This window comes from Periophthalmus magnuspinnatus, chromosome 9, assembly GCF_009829125.3.
Source record: "Periophthalmus magnuspinnatus isolate fPerMag1 chromosome 9, fPerMag1.2.pri, whole genome shotgun sequence".
NCBI classification, from domain to species: Eukaryota; Metazoa; Chordata; class Actinopteri; order Gobiiformes; family Gobiidae; genus Periophthalmus; species Periophthalmus magnuspinnatus.
In genome coordinates, this window is record NC_047134.1 from 15,204,850 (window position 1) to 15,227,085 (window position 22,236).

The window sequence follows — 22,236 nt, forward strand, 5'->3', positions numbered from 1 at the left end:
CTCAACAACAGGCAAACCACAAGTGCTGCTTGAAGTGCAATTACTATGGCAAATGGCATCCGAACAAGGAGTGGATTTAGGGATAAAAAGAAGGATTTTCTCATCAACTGTATTCACTGTTCAAGCATTTCTGTTCAGTGGGTTTAATCAGGGGTCCCGTGGAGAGAGGTCTGAATTGTCTGAGGCAAAGCAGAAGCTAATGAATTTATGCCAATCTTTGAACTGCGTCTTAGCATTAAACACAGGGAGCTCTTTCAGGATTTACATGTCACTTCTGAGAGAGAAAATGCCACAAAGCATATTGTGTTTGCCATGATGCACACGGTTTGGCAACTTGCAAGAGGCACAGAAATATATTATGCATGCCTAAGAGATGTCTGTGAGACCCAACTTTGGGCCAAAGGAGACATCATATGCAGATCCATACATTTTCTGAAGAACATAACTGGATTTGTTGCACTATCAGCCCCTCCAGACTGTATACAGGGCAGCTCTGACAATCCACGAGAAGCTCCCCAGCTGTCATGCCACCAAATGTCCCTGACCTGAATCTGCTCATTCACAACACAGGAGAGTGACAAAAGAAAGGGACACCTACTTTGTACATGTGAAATGGGCCATGGCACACAGAATATCCAGTAAAATTGATCAAATGTACCACTTTGGCCACCTAACCAGTGAGTCCCTTCTCCTTTCTAACATGGGACAGTCCAGCCACAGCCGCTAATTTGTATCACTTGTTTCTCAAATGCTAAAAACATCTCCTCTGAAAAATTCTCCTTTCATTCAGAACAAAACATATCACTTCTTTTACCTGAGATAAATTAGAGTTTGGTGCTTTGATTGTTGATAACTGCTGTTTCCGGTGTTGTTGTTTTTTCAAACATTTTTTTTACTTCCAAGCCGGCATGTTTGTTTTTACCAGAATGGAGTATCTCTGATTGGTTAATCCACCTGCCAATCAGGGAATTGGGCAGACAGGAAACGTTCCAGACCCACTCACTCGTTTTGTCAAAGCACAGTGAATACACACAAATAGCACATTTAAAAAATACTTTTTATTTTGCTTCCACACAAATTCAATCAAATTACCGACCTGTCCTGAGTTTTCCAAAGCAGAATGAAGTCCTTCTCACATTTGCTACTGAATAAAAATAATTACATTGGTTAAAACTAAGATGAGTAAACCCTGAGATCCTCTTTATACAAAACTTTCATGAGTGACTTTTGAATAACCGGTTGTCCTTGCCATTCAAATTCAGATTTAGTAATTTAGGAAGAAGAGCAGAGGGACACCTCAAGGATGCAGCTTTGTTCATGGTGTTTTCATGTTATTACATTACTAAACACACCCCTATCCCCAGTGGTGCAAAGGACTAAATTTGTGCATCCTAATTTTGGAGATAATGAATGTTAATACAAATTACAATGCAAGAAGGACTGGCATAATCAAAAGCACCCAGTCAAGGAGAATACACAGTGCGCGTGTCAGGATATATTAGATGCTTACGTCTTACCAACACTGCCATCTGACAAACGTGGGTTTGGCATAAAGCCCAGAGATGACAGTGACAACAGATGCCATCCCCACACCACACCTCCACTGTGAGTCCTACTGGATTTAACACTCAAATAAACTACAATCTTAAACTTATCTTAAGACAGTACTATGTCAACTAACCATTTATTAATTCATTTCAAGACTTCCTGGAGATCCTGGATGTTAAATTGTCAAATGCTATGAAGGAGTTTTCATATGGAGTTGTCACCTGCCCTCTGAGACTTAACGAGGTTTCTGAGAGCATTATTAAAACCAAGAAAACATCAAAGCCAAGTGTGTGCACAGTTTGGTGGGAGGAGGTTGTGTCAAGCTTATGTTGTTATCAGGTCAATGCACCAAGTTCAAAAGGTAAACCCTATTTTTACAGCATAACCTTCTGTATTAGTAATGTACTTTTGTGCCAGATGGATCAAAGGGAAGAGTACACTCACCCAAATTGAACTATGACAAAATTATTTCATTGGATGAGGGGCATATGGTCAGCTCTGACAACCCCGAGGTTAACCAATTAATATAATTTTAAATGAATGTGGATCTGAACGGTCACAAATCGGAGCTTGGGGAGTTTTTCAATCGGCAGGTCTACAGATAACCCTGTGCCAGCATACGCAGAGTGTAAAACTTTAGAGAGATTATTTGGATTTTAGTTTGTGTAAAGAAATTATTTGTCGTTGATTTGATGTTTTCTCTGTTACAAGAATATAAGTAAAGTCAGAATTTTCTCAATCCTTTGTGCGGGACTGTCTCTTCCAGATGTTTTGTATCTGTCTTTGAAGTGGCAGAAGAGGTCCTGGAGGTCGAAAGTGTGCACCATCTCCACCACAGACACCCGAGCAGCTGTAGGGACCTCCGACTGGGTGAACTGTCAATATATTTTCATTATCTTAAATAAATAATATCGCAGACATATATTACATCATTAGGAGGATATATATCATGAAATGTATTAGTTGGAAAATTGCCAAACCTACTTTGATTAACTGGAAATTGCCTCTAGATTCTATATTAGATTCAATTTAATGGGACATTAAATATTAGTTTTAACAAAGACAGTCAGTAGAAATGGAAAATTGTTTTTTTAGAATAGAACAGAATAGTAGAATAATCATACGCAAATGGAGAAGGAGGTCAAGAGTGGGCTGTAGTCAGTGATTCAATTAAGATACATAAGATAAACAGGGAAAAGAGTTAAAGAGAGTTACAAAGAGTGTTAGTAGTTTAAAAGAATATATAAATGTGATGTACACCCTTAACAGGCAACATATACAATACAATACAATACAAACTCTATAATGTCAAAAATATTTAGAAAAAAAGTCACAGTAAATATACAGTTATAAGGTCTAGATTAGAAAACTAGCAATTAAATATTTGTGAGAGACACTTTATTGTGCTGCAGCAACTCAAATTGAGAGAACTGGCACGCAATTACCTCCAAATAGCCAGTTCAATAGCAACAATTACAGACTCCTGCCTGTCATGTTGGAACAAGAGTTGCCTATAGAGGTCTGCATTTGTAAAGACAAGATAGACGAAGCAGAGTGGTGATTTGAAAGGTGCTGTGAGCTGACATAAGGCACTTAATACACAGAGAGGGGGATAAAACCAGAAACGCTATTGATGTGTTTGACTGTGGCATCTGGGCTTTTATTGATCAGCTATTGACTGTAGCCTCTGTCCCACTCTTTTAAATGTTTGTTATAATTGCACATGCACAGGCAAAAATACAAAGCATCTGACAACTCCAAAGCTCCTGTTCTTCATAGACACACAAATATTGACACTGAAAAATCTCCAATATGTAAGAGTCTATCGGAAGCCAGAGGAGGAAAATGAGTATAAAAAAAATTGCAGTATTTGTCTTTATTTTATTTGTCTTTACCGATAAGCACATGCACAGTAATGAGAAAGGACCAGGGTGATGCAGCTGCAGGTGCTGGCCTACATATCTCCCCTGTCTCTCCCAGGCTCGTCATGGACACACTCTGCTACATGCCCTCTGTTGTTGTGCACTCACTGCTCACCTCTCAGACACAGAGGGAGCAAAGCTCAGCAAATGGTGCATGAAATAAAATAGTGACATACGCCCCAATGAAACCTAATAAGACATCACATTACAGAGATGAGAAACTATATCATTACCATGGCAACAGTGAGGTGCACAGCGAGAGGCTGGCTGGGTGACAAGAAAAAAAGGGTGGAGGAGAGCAGGATGGGGAAGAGGCATACATGGAGGAAAACTGCAAAAAATATCTTAAAGAAAAAATAGCATCCAAGCAGGAGTGGGGAAATTGGCAGAGATTAGCCCCTGTGAGTGATGAGGGTGTTAAAGAGCGCGTTATCAGGCGGTCTGCTTCGTCCTCCCTGTCACATCAACGCCATGGTTCACTCTTCTCCTTCACACTGTCGATACTAACCACTAATTAGCAGTGAGAATAATACTACTATAAGCTACTGTCATTCTGCCTCGCTTCTAATGAGTAGCAGGATTAATTGGAGTACTAAGCCCAAATGACCCTTTTGGTTTAGCTTCTAATAGTGAGTAAGGATGACTATAAATGAAAGCGTAGCCTAAGAGGACATCCGACTATTGTGTCATTATGTGTTGTGTCCAAATAGTGACATGTTAAGATAATTTCAGATGTGCAGTGTAGAATTGAACTGAACTGAAAAGGTGTAAGAAACAAAAATGATTAAAATTGTGGAATTGTAAAATGTTCAGTTTTATTCAAATATCAATCAGAATCTGTCTTTTTCTTTGGTCTTTTGGGGGTTTTAATTATTTTAGTTTTAGTTTCTTATTACGCACTAGTAAAGATGTTGGCATAGTTTTGTGCGTATAGCAAGTGTCATAATCACTTCTGAAATCTCAAAGTTTCAGTAGCAGCTGTGGAGTGTCCAGTGGAGCGAAGGGAGCAGCCGCTTGCACGACATAATCTTGAGCATCTGGACGCCTCGCCCACCCCGATCCCACCCACAATCCCACTCACGACCCATCAGACCAGTGTGGCACTGCACCGCACACACCTTACACACAGCTTATTTTGAGGGTAGCTGTGAGAGGCAGAGAGGAAGCCAAATCAGTTAGCTGCATCATTGACGAGATGTTGGTACAGGCACTAAAAGCACACTCTAAGATAACGTCAAAATAGTGGACCCGTGTTAAATGGCTGCAAGACTGGAGAGTAGAAGACAGTTTTGCTCCCTGAGAAAACGGCAAAGCAATAAAAACATGAGATGACAGACAGATGAATGCAGAGCGGTTGGCAGGCGTTTGAGGGTCTATGTGTGTACATTGCCTTACTCCACGTCAACAAGATCTCAGGCTAAAACAAATATGAGCCTCATGCAAATGAAGCAACATGCTGAAGAGGCCTGAGGTGTGCTGTGTGCAAAACAGTGTAATATGTATGCAAAAATGTTTACTGCACACATAATGAATTTCAGATGAGGTCACAACGTGCTGCTGTGAAAGGCATTATTGGCAATGTTAAAATGAAATTCAATCAGGAAAAATAAATTGTAACTGAAAACAGTTCTTAAGTGGTTTTATTAGAATTGCTCATACCCTAAGCATACTCAAAAGAAAGGCTGATACCACTAACCCCGGGCTCAGACTGCACATGGTGCTCCGGTCAAACGGCACGGCGTGCAGTGTGGTGGTACTGGTGGAGGTGCCGTGGCGCTCTGGATTAAATCTGTTGGATTCTATTTTTGAAGGACACTGGAGCCAACCGCAAGCCCTTTCCTTAAATTAATAGTTATTTTGTGAACATAAATAAATAGTTATCACGTGAACACACGGTTTCACACGTGCAGCTTCAAACAGCAACAGCACAGCAGGGCCTCTCGTTTTCGTGTGAGTGTCACACCACAATTTAACTGGTCTGATACAGGAGTCGCAGCTGGGCCAAGTGCAGGCTGAGCGAGACGTTACTTTCAGAACACACAGAACACATCCACACTCATCACTTTAATAAAGTCATACTAGCCCAGATTCAAGCACACACACAAACACATTGTCCCACAATTATTTTACAATACTATGTACATTTGTACATGGTGCACTTGACCAAATGCCTTAGATATATGTGCCATCGTCAGTTTCCCTTCACTAAAGCATCTTGTGTTTGTTATGTTTTTATTGATGCAGCACTTCACACATTCAAGGCCACTTAAAGCACAAACTTAAAGTATCTTATGAATCATTTATTATATTTTTTAAAAGTACCTTTGATACAAATGCAGCAGTTTTGCATTTATACCCAGTGAACTTAACACACATCTATAATACACACAGGACTGTAGAGTACTGAGATCCAGTATTCAAAATATTCCAACATGAACACTGTGCAAATGGGAAATAATACATTAGTTGAAGTTTATGGTGACAAAAATATTTTGAGTTAGAATTTGTTTGGTGTTTTATGAATAAAAATAGAATGGAAAATGGGCCTTTGTATGATTGTCAAAGCAAAAAAAAAAACATTCTGAAATAATTGCAAATCACAGGCTTTACTGTCAAGTGAAATAGCTGTAAAGTAGTTTCACATTTGAATGCAATTTTTCTAGTAAAAACAGACAACAGAGCTGCACTTGTAATAATCACCTGCTTTTTAAAAAGCTAATTGCCTCTTTGTGTTACAGTCAAGAATAAGATAACACACATCCCCACACCCAAGTCTATGAGCGTAGTGTAATGAAGATTTATCAAATCAAAATGAAAGAATCAAATAGTTAATAGTTGGATTTCCACAGCAGATTCTCAGATTAGCAGGCTTTGGTGTTAGTCACACAGTGGTACTAGTCCTCACTGTTAGTAATGCATACAAAGTAACCAGGGTCACTTAAACAAGGAAAACCACAAAGGGGTTATCCCCCTATCAATAATTCATATATCTTGTTATTTATTTTTGAGGGACTTTAAGCCGAGATAATCAGCATAATAAGCATGGATTATGAGAGACACTAAGAGTAGAAATGAGCAGAAATGCACTTTACCTTTGGCTCATTTGGTGCTTGATATGCATGAATTCCTTTACTGTAGGCAGGCTAGAGATAATATGCATTGTTTTCTTCAAAAGACACTTCTGTTGAATTTTCTGGTCTGTAGTCAGAGCTACTATTAGAACATCGGACACCAACCATTTATTTAAGGTTCATTTAAAAGAATTAGTATTCAGCTCCTTCAGCAAAAAGGCTAAACTACACTGCACGGCCTTTCTACACTTCCATTACTGGCGGCTCTTTTCTGTGTGCATATGTTCTATTTTATTTAATGATAGAATATGGATGCATATGCTAAAATTTTGACAGAGAAAGCTTAAACACTACACATGAAAGTAAACCTGCCTTTCCATCTCAGCGAGTTGGTCTTTGCAGTAATGTCATAACGTAAACAAACATCAGATGAAATAATGGACACAGCATGACAGATGTGAGCTGTGGGGCTGCTGACAGACAATATATTGCCGCGGTAGAAAAGGAGAGAGGTGAGTCATTGCCCAGCAGGCTCAGATGAAGTAGAAAAAGCAGTTTTTAAACACTTGACTGGAGCTGAGAGCCCTGTGCCATGTTTAAGGGTCATCTGATGCAGACCTCTTCTTTGTGCTGGTGTCATCACTCTCCATTTCACACCGCTGTCACTTTGGCGTGTTGTGACTCACTGTTTGCACTGCTCACCCATAAGACACTGTATCACTCTGGAGGGAGGCGGTCGGCTTTCAATAACAAAGTCAGATCTATGGAGATAAGGCATAAACTGGTTTCAATAAGACCAAGATCATGAACTGGTAAAAAATGAAATGAAAGTTGTAGTGTACTGTTACATATTGCGTATTTATATTTCATTATTACTGTGGCTACAAACTAAATCACAGTAAAATGGTCATTTCAGTGGTCACAAATGGAGAAAATGCAACGCAAAGACTTCGATCATATCATGTAAATCCAAAAACATTCCTGCATTTAGGCCTAAGTGCTTAGAACATTTCTGTTTGCCACTAAAAGGCAGGCTCTGACAATTTTGCAGTTTTGTACAGAAAGTCAATGGGCCTAACTATTATTGTTTTAGATCAATTTTGTGGTTTACAAGGAAATAATTCTCTAATTTGTCTTCTTAAAGGGGAGGTATTATGCAGAGTTGACTTTTTGGAACTTTAAACCTTGTTGTAACGTTGCTCCTTCATCAAAAACATGCCCGAAGAGGTTTTAGATGTCATCCATTCATGTTTGGGGCAATCTAGCGATCTCTCTCAGGCACTATTTGAACCCTCCTTACGCTTAGCTGCACAATCCTGTCCAAAGCTCAGCCCATAAGCCTCATGATCCCACATAGCAATTTCCCATCAATATACAGAGCCATGACACAATAAGGTACACTACAACTTCCCAAACCTGATGCAATGTTCAGTAGTTTCATTAGTATAATCCAATATAATGTGATAGCGCTCTGAAGGGGGAGTAACTCAGCACAAAACTCATCAAAAACGAATATAGCACTTTCAAAATAATGAGAAGTAACATGGTGATCCAAATATGTTACGTGTTAGCAGTTAATACCCCACAGAAGTGTTATACCCACCCCGTTTATTTTCTTTTTTGGAATAAAGTTACCATGGCAGTTTAGCTTGGATCGCTTCATTTGGGCACAATGTCAACTGCCTCATTTTGAAGTTTTAGCACCAGCACTCAATTTACAAATCAGTCAGATCCTATTCCAAAATCACCAATAACAGGAAGTAGCCGTTAAATGAGTAGGACAGCAGATGCAGGGTTGTTTATGTTTAGTTTTAGTAAGCGCTTCATATTGAGCTTTTTTTGGGGGTGACGTTGATGCAGGGATAATTGCCAGATTTCCTTTGAAAGTGTGACAGATGGATCTATAAAGGCTCGCGGCGTGACTGAAGCTGGAGAGATAGAGGTATATGAATTGAAAGCCGTTTTCTTTTTATTAGCGAATATCTGTCCTCTTCTGTCAAAGCAAAGTGCTGTGTTCTTGTTTTTTGAAAGCCTCGACACACACATTAAGAGAATGAGGACTATCAGTGGGCACCTTGTATTCAAACAGTGCTTTGAATGCGTTTGACCTAATGCATCTGATAAGCGCCATTCCTCCATTGTTAGGAACTTCATTATAACTGCAAACAATTAGTGGGACCAACCTATGTAATGGGCTCTCAGATTCCAGCAGCACAGTCAATGGCTTGGAAATGGAAACTCTGCCCTAATCACTAATGAGAAAATTGTGGAGGGCCAAATGAGGAGAGAGTCACCGGGGAGAGGGGATCAGAGGTAAAAGTGGGTAGATAGCACCACAATAAGCCGCTCAAAAAATAAAGCTACACTACACTGATAGGAATAACATTTATGCAAGATCTATGTGAGGGGTACTTTTATTAAATGAGGCTATCACCGTCTTTATTAGTCTTAATCTGATCATGCTTGCCCCACGGATAACTGCTGACGGTCTTGTAATTGACCCAAGCCTGGGGAACCAGCATTACACCTGCAATCTGTGCATTCATAAATTAAGTGTGTATCCATAGCAGACATGTGCTCCTGGTAGTAAAGATGGGGAGCCAAAAACACAAGTGGGAATGCTTCAAAGAGCCAACTCAGCACCTGTGCTACGGCGGCTACAAAAGCACTGGCTAATGTGTGCAATGTGTCCTGACAGGCTAAACTCTATTTCTCTTACTTCCATTCCAAAAGAAATCAATGCTGAGGAAACACTCACATTTCCAGAGCAGAGGTAATTTTTGCCCAGACGACTACACAGCAAAGAGGTGTTTTATGGTGGTAATGCCAGTGCACCACAGGCAATGATTGAAAATTTAATAAGAAATCCTGGGGAAAAGCCCTTTGCTCTTTTGGGTCTCATATACTATTCTCTTCATGGTATAGCTACAGGGTTTATAAAATCAGAGGGCTCAATACACCAGTAAATTAAACTCTCTGCATGAGAGGCGCGAGCTAAAAAAAACAGCTTCTTTGAAATCAATGCAATCATTAAGCATTTTTATGGGCCTGATACTGTTATATGGCTGGGAATTGCTAAAAAAAATATATGTCGGAGGCTCAGGCTGGCTCATTTGCAAAGCGCTTGGAGAGATGTGTTATTTGTATTGGTCTAAATCCTATACCTTCACATCCTGTTTCCCTAGCAATACCGCTGTGAATTATTGATGTTCCCACTATGTCCCCCGCCCTCCTCCCTCCTCGCTCAGTCCCTCAGACAAACCCACTGTAAGGATCTCCAAGCTTGGCTGAGTCTCACAGGAACAACCACTACACACAATCCCAGTGACAATTTCCAATAAAAGCTGAACGGGGGAGGGGACGATGCACCTTGACATTTAAATCAATTGTTTTCTTACAACAACTCTATGATTTTAAACCCATCTTTATTGCCTCTTCATGTAGCTTAAAACTATGTATCTGTTACTTCAGATGAAGCTCTAATGGCTGAAAACACTGGAGCCCTCAGATGTGATATTTCAGTCCTGGCAGGTTGAGAGGATGAGCAGTGGAGATGCATTTCTAGGTGTTTGTAAAAGCTTATGACAGAGCTCTATGTGCGAACACAGTGTTTAACAGAAGAAAAGGCGCAGATGCGCCACAATTCCCAAGGTCTCTGAATGCGTGTATTATTACTCAGACTCACAGGTTGTGTCAGGAGCCCTGTGGACACAAATACCTCCACTGTTACTTTTACATGCTTTAGAGATATAAATACAAATAAAGTAATAGATATACACCATAGCTATTATATACACATTTAAGCTGTAAAACTAGCAGTGTTCAGTGTATGTATTTAACCACCCACAGTAAACAGTGTACTCTTTATGTCAAGACCCAGAATAATACTTTGCCACATCCTAATGAAGGTGTTTGCTAATAGTAATGACAGGTGATTTATGTTGACAACTCCTGTCCCGTTTGTGTTTGGGACCTATTCCCAGGTGACCTCCGGCTCTATACCTCTTCAGCATCCAATCACTTAAACCTAATTGCTTAGGTAAATATCCTCCAATAAATATTGATCAGACATGAAAAATGTGGCTCAATAAAGTTCACCCCACCAAAAAGACCATTAGCATCAACACTGGTGGCTTAAAAGCTAATGCATTCAAACTTGGTTATCTGAGTGTAGAAAGGGAATACTTTATGCCTCACAGAAACATACTTGCTCACTAATTAAAAATCCATGCAAGGAAGTTGTGTGCAATGACAGTGTGGAAACATGGGGAACATGGAGGAGAGCTGAGATAAAAGAACACCAGTCAGGCTCCAAAATCACTGCAGTACATTAATTGTTCATGAGAAGGTGCTCACAGGCAAACAAAGCTTTGATGAATGGTCTCATTTGTGCAATAAGAAAAGCTCCGCCCAGATGGTCTGCTGCAGCTCCACTACTGAGGTCTATGCAAATACAGACCTCCATTTGCTGGGTTAACACAGATCTGCTCAGAGGTGACCCCTAGTGACCACAGTGCCACAGCCCGGTGATGAATAGTGCACAAAGTGATTGGTGTCACTCAGAGCAGAGGGAGGAGACTCAGACCATTATTATAATAGATAAAGATCTCAAACTACACAACTACTGCAATTTATCTTCTTTCAGTCATGCATGTTTTAATGTCTCTGTTGTAACTCCTGACCACTAATGAGTGTTCCCACATCCTTTATCCCTTTACCAAATAAATTCATGTAATTATGGCTACACTAGTATTATTTAATCAATCTGAATTATAGACATTAAAACAACATCTTAAAATAGCTAATTCAATTTTTTGTTGCTTGTTTGTCTTTCATTCTGCAGCAATGTGCCACAAATACTCAGTGTAATCTTTGTACCAGTTCCAAGTCCCAATTTTGCAAGAGTATGACAATTTTCTGCGGTAACTAAGGGAAAAATGGGCAGCTAAAATGTACCATCTCAGTAGAGCATGTAAATTGCCTAAATTGGAGTGGGATGCATCGAGGTTTGTGCACTGCAGACATATAAAGATGCAGTAGCTAATGTATAATTGTGTGAGCACTTTAAGAAGTACTCCCAGTGACTAGAATAAAATGCCACAAAATGACCCCAATTAGAGTAACCTGCTATATTCTCATTGCTGTCAAAATACCACCATGCAAAATATAATAAAGGAGGCTCTATTATTGCTCGTGCTGCACTGGGGTATTCTATTGGATCAAGTAATTGTGTGCTTCATAACAGTGGAGCAAATCGAATGCATCTAATCAAGTTCGATCATCTATAAAATGCTTAGCTCCATCATACACCAGTTAGTTTATGCAAGTGCAGATTCATTCAATAAATAACTTCTGTGAAATTTCTAATATTGTCTCATCTGCACATTATTCGATGACCTTTACAGAGCGCAGATAACTCTTTGACTTTTTCGAGGGGTTTTCAGGGTCTTTCTTATTCCAAGGCCCTGTTTCCCTCGAGGTTTTGTGGATATGAGACAGGTCCTAAAAGACACACACACAACATTTCTCTCTCTCCTCTCATTGATGCGCTTATCACCAGCCCTGACCTCTCACCTCCGCTCCATAGTGAGAATCTTTATTAGTCTGCCATATCCAATAAAACCACTTTATATAGAAAACCGAAGGACCATCTCCCAATGATGGATCAAAACACTGCTCAAGAAAGGTGTATTAGGCTGTGTGCAGTAACTTAATGGGGTATCAGTGTGTTGAATGGGGTAAAACATAACTACAAAGAAGGAACAAAAGGCACTAGCACTAGCCACAGTAAAACAAGAAATAAATATAGATTCACCCACTCTTGAGAAACAAGTATCAATTAAATATCTAATACAATTGATACAACATTAGTACAAAGTTTGAAGAGCATTAAAATGAGTAATATCTAATCAACCAATGTACTGACCTCATGTATTGGTCAGAAAATAACCTATTAGCTAATAGTTTTATCAGAATGTAAACATGTATTTGGGAGTAAAGTCACAGCTGGACAAATCCTGTATAAAAAAAAACAGCAAAAGCATCTCAGCAGAAACTGTAAAAGGTCAAACAAGCTTGTGTAAAGAAAAACCTTACACAGGTGTTGTAGGCTACATGCACATAACAAGGGTAGTCATTTTCAGCTATAATGGTTCACATATTGACCATTACACAGCAGTGGATATGGGTCAAGCAGCAGTAGTGCACTCAAACTGGTGCTATGTATTTAAAAAAAACATTTTAGCCGATATCAGAGTATGATCTATGGGACTTTAAACAACTTTCACTTCTTCTAAGAAAGTATATATCTGGTGATGCTTCATATTTATCTATGACCAAGTTGCAATTGTGTCAACGTTTACTTTGTACTAGATGATACAGCATGTTTGGTAATATTTTTCCAAACAATAAGAATCAGAAAAGACTGTGATAATATTCAGAATCCAAAATAAAGCATGTTTTATTACAGAAACCACTGTAGGCAATTTGTGCTTCTTTAAATATTTATGATCAAAGATCTTAATGCAGTAGCTGCAAAAGAAGAATGCTCCTATTACAGTATGTGTGTTTGGATTTAGGCCATAGAAGCTCTCACGAGTCACAGGGGATGGCACAACATTACGTATTCATTATACTAAAACAAAAGACACCAACACAGCTCATACTGTCAGACTGACTTCAAAACATACAATGCACCACTGACCAGGAGCGTTTTAATAAATATGTCAAACGAAAAGATTGCAATTCCCTCTTTAATTATGTATGGACGTGATGAATAAAACAATTCCATTCCTGGATATAAAAAAAAAAAACTGTGCTTTTCATGATGTAATGCACACCTTTGTAAGATACAATAACCACATACTAGATTGAGGAGGGCTAATAGACATATTTGCATTGAAGGATTAACAACATTTACCGGTAGTAGTATATGGAGTAAACAGGTCGCTTTGGGCTTTGGGAAAGTATAAAGCTCTGTGGTGCAAGCAAACCTGCTGCATGAAATACAAAGACAAAACTGAAAGATGATGGCATTATAAAGAAAAACGCCAATGATATGTGTAATGTATTCAATGTATTAGACAATTATGTGTTTGTAATTAGAAATGTATTCTCAGTACATACATAATTCATCACAGTATACGCAAAGCAGTTTGTTAACAAAACTGGCCAAGCTTGGGCATACAACAAGGCTTGCCAAAGACTATACAGATAACTGATGAAAGAGTCCAAAACAACATATTTTTCTTGTTTTCAAACTGCAAATGTTGCCAATGCTACTAGTTTAATGATTGGTAAAGATACAAATTTCAGAAAAAAAAAACATTACTTTAAAAGCTGAGTTCTTGAGTTCATCAATGGCTTGTCATCGCCATAACCTGCACAAATGCACATTTTGCTAATGATGTGTCATGAGCTAAGTAGGCTGTGAAAGGCTGGAAGAACAAAGTGTAATAGTAATCTATTTTCTCCTTAGTTTCTTTTCAGTTTGTTTCCCCCCATCAGCTTTCAGAAACTTGCATCATTTACAGTTGAGCTCTTTGCTCTAATTAGACAGCATCAGCAAAGAGTAAATTAGAATACGTGAAATGATGCAAACACATTATTCAATATGGTGGTGCATAATATTTAAAGCTTAATGAAAAGAATATTTCATGAACTACAAACAATTATCCATGCAAGATTAGCCCAAAAACTGAGAAAGGGATGCAAATGTATTTTAAAATGTGTAAACCATTTTCAATCTGACTGTCAATCTGAACAGTGGTGGCAGTCTTGTTTTTTTGCATAATTAAAACAGCAGCAACAACAAAGAAAAGTTTAAAACATAAATGCATGAACTATAAATCGATTCAACAAAAACATATTAAAACCAATACAATTCAAATTACAAATACAGTATTTAATAGGATAGTTTTGGCACTAACTGATGAAGCAAAGCCTATTTTTGGTTATCACTTATCATTTTTAGTTTGAGGTCTGCTCAGCTCAAGTTGTGTTTGTGAATACAAGTGTTCGATTTAACATACACAAGAGGAGCAGCTCAGCCTCCAGTCAAGCACTAGTGATATCCATAAGCAGGGATGGCATTTGTCAGCTACACGTCCATAAATAAACCACCTGCACTGTGCACTCAGGTTTTTTCAGCTAATACGTCTCCCTAGGCATTCTCATTTCACTGCCACTGCTGCTGTTGCCAGTGTTTCTCCCTGTAAAACTCATTATGGGGAGAAAGAATTCAGTGGAAGTATCCAGGTAAGACACAACAACATCGACATTCAAACAGCTAATTGTAATAACCTGACACAAGTGAGTAATTTAGCTCCCCAAAAACAAGCCCTGAGATCTGGAAGGAGCACTTCAGAAGAATGAATTAGGCTGGAGGCCATTATACTCCAACACATTTACTCTGAAAAAACATGATCCATCTTTCTTTGAGCTGGAGCAGAATATTAAGTGGGACTTCCTGCTATCGAGAGACAAAATCTGAGATTATTACAGCCATAATATTGTTAATTTTTGGCTCATTCCACTGTGATATCCAAACGTTCATTATTTATTAGGAATAATCTATCATTAATCATAGATGACACGTCGGTTAAATTTGTAATTACAAAGAAACTGCACAATGATGCTCTCCACACAGCAAAAAGTAGGTCAGACTTAAACTAAATCTTGATTACATTCTGGTTCCCTGTGAGCAGCAGTGTAGAAAAATCAGCTGATTGCTAATGAATCTGACACAAACGCACTTATGTAAAGTATTATTGGACAAATGTTTTCATGTAATTAGTCCTAAACATGCAAACATTACAGTTAGAATTGATTACTGATGTTGTTTGGCTCTATAGGCATGTTCTTTTTGTATTTAAAAAAATAATTTTATTAGCACTGTACATATGAAGTAATAAGTATGCTGTAGTAAAAGACCAAATCGCTTACTATTATTAGACACTACAGAACTACCCAGAGACTTTAGTGGCCTATTTACCAACTTATTTCTGGGAAGAACCAGGGCATATGACTCATATGAAGAAGCAGGTTACATCATAAATAGTTGAAGTGAAATCACTTCCAGCAAGGCGGTGCAGGGCTCACCTCGCACCTCTGTCAAAAGAGCAGTGACTGGTTTTGTTCAACAAACTGGAGTTACTATTTTTGACCAATCAATGCATCTTTGTGGACATGGCCATTGTAGCTGACCACAGTGAAAAATGAGAGTGTGGTTTTCACCTGAAGTTCAGGGGTGAAGATGAAAGGATAGGACAGAAGATAAGAGCTAAATAAACCCACAGTGCCACTATTCATCTTGCCATGTTTATGCAGCGTATACTAATGGGCTTCTGCAGCCTGCTCTCTGCTCTACCCTGTTTCCCCACTGGGACGGCTCTCCCTCTCAGAGCCAGGCTGTGCTAATTCTGGAGACATCCAGGTCTTAGGCCCTGAGCTGTGCTTAGTCCCATGTGGGAGGGGCCTGCAGTGTATAAAGCTGACAGGGAGAAGAGTCCAAAAGAAAGAAGTCATGTATAACCTGCAGGGTTTGTGCTGGGAGCAGAGAGCAATTGTTTCCCTCATTTGGACAAGCTTGCAAAGCTGATCCACTATCAGCCACAGACGCTTATGCCACAGGCATGCCAATGAGCGGAGCTTTCTCTGAGCCTTTTGACATTTCTTCCGTAATAGCAAGCAAAAAAGCTATTAAGCCGGTAATCAATGACGTATCCAGAGGGAAAACCTATTCTAAGAGCACAGCAATCTTTACAATGACTGAAAGTTTCTTGTTTGTGATGTTTACCTAGGCTTTGACAAGCTTTATTTCTGCAGGGACAGGAAACGGCTGCATTTAATTTCTGAATTACTTATCTGCAAAGTGGCATAACAAGTGTAGGGATTTTTACTGAACAATGCTTGGACCCAATTTCGCGAACAGAGTTTGATTTTCCCTATCAGCATGATGATCACTTGTGTGTTCACTGTATGCAGACAAATTAAAACCTGTGTGACATCAGCCTCAGTCTCACTCATCTTGTGTCCAGATACTAGTGAGACATACCTCCATCAGTGACCAGGAGGTCGTTCACATTACATCACCAGGCAGGAATAAAAGCATTTATGGCTGCAGAACGATGGATTGATTTTGTTCATTTCTATGTTTACGTCCGTTTTGTGGAAACCGATTAAATTTAGCCAGAGACTGTAATTTGGTGGGGCGCCTGGGTGGCAGAGAGGGAAAACCATTTGGCCACCATCACAGCGACCTGGGTGAGCTTTTGGAATCAGTCATGTTATATTATAAGGATTTAAAGGTAAGGGAAGGAACATAGAGTTTAGTTGGTGTCTGACATCATCCAGTATTTCACTAAGCAGTACACCAGGCACAGGGCCAATATGCTATGGCTATGGATTCAAATAGTGACATGTCATGTAGTTATACATGAAGATGGTGTTTGAATTACTATGTTTTGGATTTCTCGAGCTTTATCTCAGCATCATGCATCCTAAACTGAGGTTAGTCACTTTCTCTCCGACATGGTCTGTATATATGTGCTTAATGAAAAGAACCAGAACATCACAGCTTCTGCTCTCTCCACAAATTTTCCAGACAAATAATGTCACGTCTGTGCCCACTAGCGCCAACCCTCTGTCCGTCCCGTGCTCTGTGGCCTATAATTACATGCCGTTCATTTGATTTGTTCATTAGTTTAAGCCTCAGCTGGGTAGGAGCAGATCGGAACCCTCTTATTAGTGGTTCATGACTCTGTTCTCTCCATGGTGAGCTCTGCAGTGACGGAAAACAACCGTGGAGGGCAACCAGAGGGAAACTTGTGAAAAGACCTTATTTTAACCCAAAGCACACATCACACAAACTAACAAATTATGCTCCTCTGTTAATGTGCAAACACAGTTGTTTAATTAGTGTACCAAAGCACAGATTCAGATTCACTGTTTCATATGATGACTCACTTTGTGAATTCAAGTAGCCAGTAGACAACAAAAACAATAGAGTCATTTCAAAATAAACAATGCCAAAGTAGATACACATTATATCTACATTATGTTCAACATTACATCCATGTGTAATGAATGGTGCATATAAGTGTGATTAAAGGATGCATGTTTCCCATTTAAAACACATAATTTGTACTTTCTATTAACTTGAACAAACCTCAATGTTATATACAACCTGAAAATAGCTAGTGCCATCAGTAAAGAAAAAAAAACAAAAACATATGCTCCACATGACTGTGTCTGTATGCAGACCTTACGCAGACCTTATAGACAATTAGAGGATCCACTGTCACTGTAATGAACATCCCTTTGCAGAGCTCCACACACACTGACCTTTTCCACAGCAAACATTAATTCTCACAGTTAAACCAAGGCCATCACAGAGGGACATAAATGCCTCGTTTTGTGTCACCAAAATGAAAATAGCATGAATGTACATACGCTAAGGAAATTATTTAATGCATAATCAGTTTTTTGAGTAGATGCAGCATCCTGCAGAAGGGTGGTCGAGGAGCCAGAATCCCCTAAATAGAAGCCATCATTACATATAATCAGAAAATATGCAAATGATAGAAGCCTGTCCCCGTGGCACTACAGAGACACTTGTCTTTCAGTTCCTTGAGTGCTCCCCTGACAATACTCACACAAGAGGCTGGGACTGATAGCAGGAAATCTGTTTGTTTAACATGGCACTATACCATACAGCTATACAGAGGCAGATGGAGCACAGATAGGCACACGAGCCATAGGTGGATGTGATACTCACTGCCTTGAACTGTGATAAAGCTGCAGAAATCTTCATTTAAAACATGTAATGTAAAGCTCTTTTAGGTGGTAAATGTATTACAGCAAAACAAAATATATCATTTTTCTGGTTCTATCCATTTTTACTCAACAGAGTAAAATCATATACTGAAACGAAACTGACACACAGCATGTTTCCCACAGTATGGCTCCTAAATGACACCTATTTTGTCCTTGTTTAAGCTTTTTATATTCACTCAGAGGTAAGGTACAAAGAGTGTAAAGCTGTCCAGGGTTATTATGCTGCAGGATTCCTTTCTTTTTACAGAATGTGTTTTTGGCACATGCAGCGAGCAAAGCTGACAGATGAGACAAGGGGCTCCTGTACGGTGTGGCTGCTGGACTTTAGAGGGTGGGCTGCTCACTGGTGCTTGGGGCAGCAAAACCATGGCTGTCACCATCTGACAGGCCAATCCAGAAGTGTGGTCAGAGGACATATGATTGATGATATTATGGACTTGCACAGGATCTAAATGCCAGCACACTTCTCTGATTTAATCCCTGTTCCCTTCATCCAACATCCAGTCACAGCAAATGGGCTTCTACCTTCCCTCAGGCCAGTGCTATAAGTGACTAATCGATTCTTCGAAGCAGTTTGAGCGCAATGACACAATAATTCATAGCATTCTTCAAACTGCAGGCTTATACAATGCAATAATGATCTTATATGCGGCTTTAGTTGAAATTTCTTTCTTTTTGATTAATCAAATTTGGCAAGTGGAGGTTCTGTGGTCTTCAATGATAAATTACAGAAATGAAAAAAAAAGTGTATTACAAGCCAAAAATATCAAGCAATGTACAGTTATCTCTGAAACCAGGAGAATACTTGTACAATGGACATTTGCTAGTGCTCGTCCTTGTTGAACAATCTCTTTGACAAGACTGGCCCCTAGTGGCAACTGAAAATAATCAACATCAAATAGGACAAGTTGATAGAATAAGGTCGATTAAACTGATCAACACTGTAAAACTAGAATGTTTCACACATTTTTTGGTTCTCTTAAATAAACATAAACACAAATAATGAGTACAACATCCTTCACAAAATGTCATACACAATAATGTACTTTGCAATTTATAATAAAATGTTTTAAAATCTACACAAACATTTAAATACATTCATATGTTTATGCTAAACAAGAGTAAGGGAGGAGGGATATATCATCAGTCTCACTCTACCACATCATCATCAGTCTTTCTCTGGGACAAAAGTATCTCTCCATGCTAAATCATAAAATCGATATATTTCTATCACAAGAGAAATTGGTCCTCTACTGATCTATGAGGCTGAGTAATGTGAAATCTATTACAGGTTAGTCTTCACGGCCCGACAAGATCAAAGACAAGACCCCAGGAATGTGGTGTTGATCACTGACCACAAAAACAGCTACGGTGAAGTTAAAATGTGTGCACAATATTATATTATTAAAGTAGAAGCAAAATAATGCCAAATCTGCAAACTACTGTTTGGTATCATGCTTAGGGCTGCAACGATTAATTGGAATAATCGAGGCTAATCGACTATTAAAATAATCACAATCATATTTTGATAATCATAAGTGTTATCTGGACTAGACTCAAAATAAAAGCAATGTTTTATGACAAAGTCTATAAATCAAAATGGAAAAAAATAAACATTTTCAGAATACATACAATGTGTTCATCGAATTATCCTTAGTACTCATTCATACTCGTGTCACATACCTTTGGCCATTTAGGGTTGAGCTGACCCGCCTTCAGAGCGTCGTCCAGCGCTGCCTGGTGCTGACCCAGTTTGAGTCGAGCAGCCGAGCGGTTGCTGTACAGGATGCAGTTCTGGGGGTCGGCTCTCAGAGCATCACTGTACAGATCCACGGCCGTCTGGAAGTCCCCACGCAGACATGCCTCGCTGCTCTGCTGGATCCTCTCCATGAACTCACTTTTACTCAGACCACATTTGATTGTTTCATCTCGAGGCACACAACCAGCTGGCATTCCTGTTGTCTGATGAAAACAGATTAAAATTTAAAAAGAAAAATAGTCAGCCAATAGCCAATAATTGGTTTAGCTATTCAATACACTTTCTGTTGTTAACATCAAAAATTGTTCAACACAGTACTCTGATTTTTTTTATAAACAGTATAATGTATGTGAGCGGTAGTATCATTAATTACTGGATGAACATCACAGATTTTTTAAGTCCATGTAATGTTATCGTGTAGCTTTTGGGAGAGCTTCCAGTTTCCAGTTCACCTCTTTTGCACCACACCTACTTTCTGGTATAGGGCAGGATCAGTAATTACTTCCAGAGGCACAAGGAGCACAGCAGCCATGAGGGTTTTGGGCATCAAGCATAGTTTACACCAAGCAAGAACACAAACCAGAGAACAATGAATGAGCAATTTACTTCATTTATTATTATTATTATTATTATTATTATTATTATTATTTTAGATTTTTTTTATTTATTTTTTTTATTCTTGCTCCCTTTAAGTAGTCAGTAAAAATGTTAAAGTTGCAGTTGTAATAAATGGCACAGTAGCAAGTCCAGATTGGAGCTTTTAACCCTGCAAATTAATGGACATGAAGAGTGAAAACATGAGCTGGGTGGTGCACTTAAAATCTGTGGGACTAACTTACACCTTTCTTAATAAATCCAAGTCAATGACAGAAATAAATAAATCTCAACAATAAGATTTTAGCCCCTGCGTTAGCCTGTCACGTGCGCGTCACAGTTTATGCCTGAGAAAAATCTGAGTTTGTTACTTGCAGAACTCACTTTATTTCATTTCGTGCAGTTCATACATGAGGTGAGGTGTTGCTTTGTTGTTTAGCATTCCCAAGCAGAGTTAGGCTACGTTTGCATGCGCTTGTCTTCATCTAGATTGGACCATTTACCTTTTCTTGGAGAGACGGTTTCTTCTCTATCTTTGCTCAACGCCAGTGGTCGTCGCTCTCATCCCAGTCCGCTCCGATTGATTTGTTATCACTTTACTTTTCCGTATCTTTTCCTGGAGGTCACTGTTCGGTCACGGTACGATGCAGAAGTCAATAACCTCGCAACACTGCCTGCAGACTGCTCACACGAAAGTTTTCTCAACCAAAGTGCGCCATGTTGTCAAATCTTTTTCTTTTTTTTCCTGCACTTTTCCCCCTCTTTGGACGCAGCGCTGTGGTAGAGCCATGCAGGCTACAGTTACAGGGATGTAGTTTAACTTTCTCTCCTGGACTGGTCAGCAACCAGACTTTTTTCTAATGATCCTAAGCTGCAAGGTTTATTTACTCTACCCTTCAACACCTAATATTTGAAGGTTGTAAGTTTCGTGCGTAAAAGTTGGCGTAGAGCAATAGGCTATAAAGGCACATTGTGTAACTTTTTATTTAAAAAAAACACGTAAAAGAATATATGTTTAGTTGTTTTTCTTGTGCTGAAAAACACGCTTGCTTACTTACTGAGAGCAGACTGCTTCTCCAAATCTGGTCTCTTCTTCTCCAAACCTGGTCTTTTCTTCCTCAAACCTGGTCTCTTCTTCTCCAATCCTGGTCTCTTCTTCTCCAAACGTGATCTCTTGTCTCCAAACCTTGTCTCTTCTTCTCCAAATCTTGTCTCTTTTTCTCCAAACTTGGTCTCTTCTTCTCCAAACGTGATCTCTTGTCTCCAAACCTGGTCTCTTCTTCTCCAAATCTAGTCTCTTCTTCTCCAAACTGGTCTCTTCTTCTCTAAACCTGGTCTCTTCTTCTCTAAACCTGGTCTCTTCTTCTCCAAACTGGGTCTCTTCTTCTCCAAACGTGATCTCTTGTCTCCAAACCTGGTCTCTTCTTCTCCAAATCTAGTCTCTTCTTCTCCAAACTGGTCTCTTCTTCTCTAAACCTGGTCTCTTCTTCTCCAAACTGGGTCTCTT

The 22,236-nt window shown here is 39.2% G+C and overlaps 1 protein-coding gene across 1 annotated transcript in view; it reads right to left on the minus strand.

Moving 5' to 3' along the window:
* Positions 1–21,294, minus strand: part of LOC117375857 (tetratricopeptide repeat protein 28-like) — a 127,432-nt gene extending 106,138 nt beyond the window's left edge. The window contains exons 1-2 of the mRNA XM_055224048.1: positions 21,233–21,294; positions 20,060–20,338 (exon numbers count right to left, since the gene is read on the minus strand). Of these exons, the coding sequence (XP_055080023.1) occupies positions 20,060–20,329 (270 nt within the window). The 5' untranslated portion in view covers positions 20,330–20,338; positions 21,233–21,294. The remainder of the gene's footprint in view (positions 1–20,059; positions 20,339–21,232) is intronic.
* Positions 21,295–22,236: the final 942 nt, after the last annotated feature.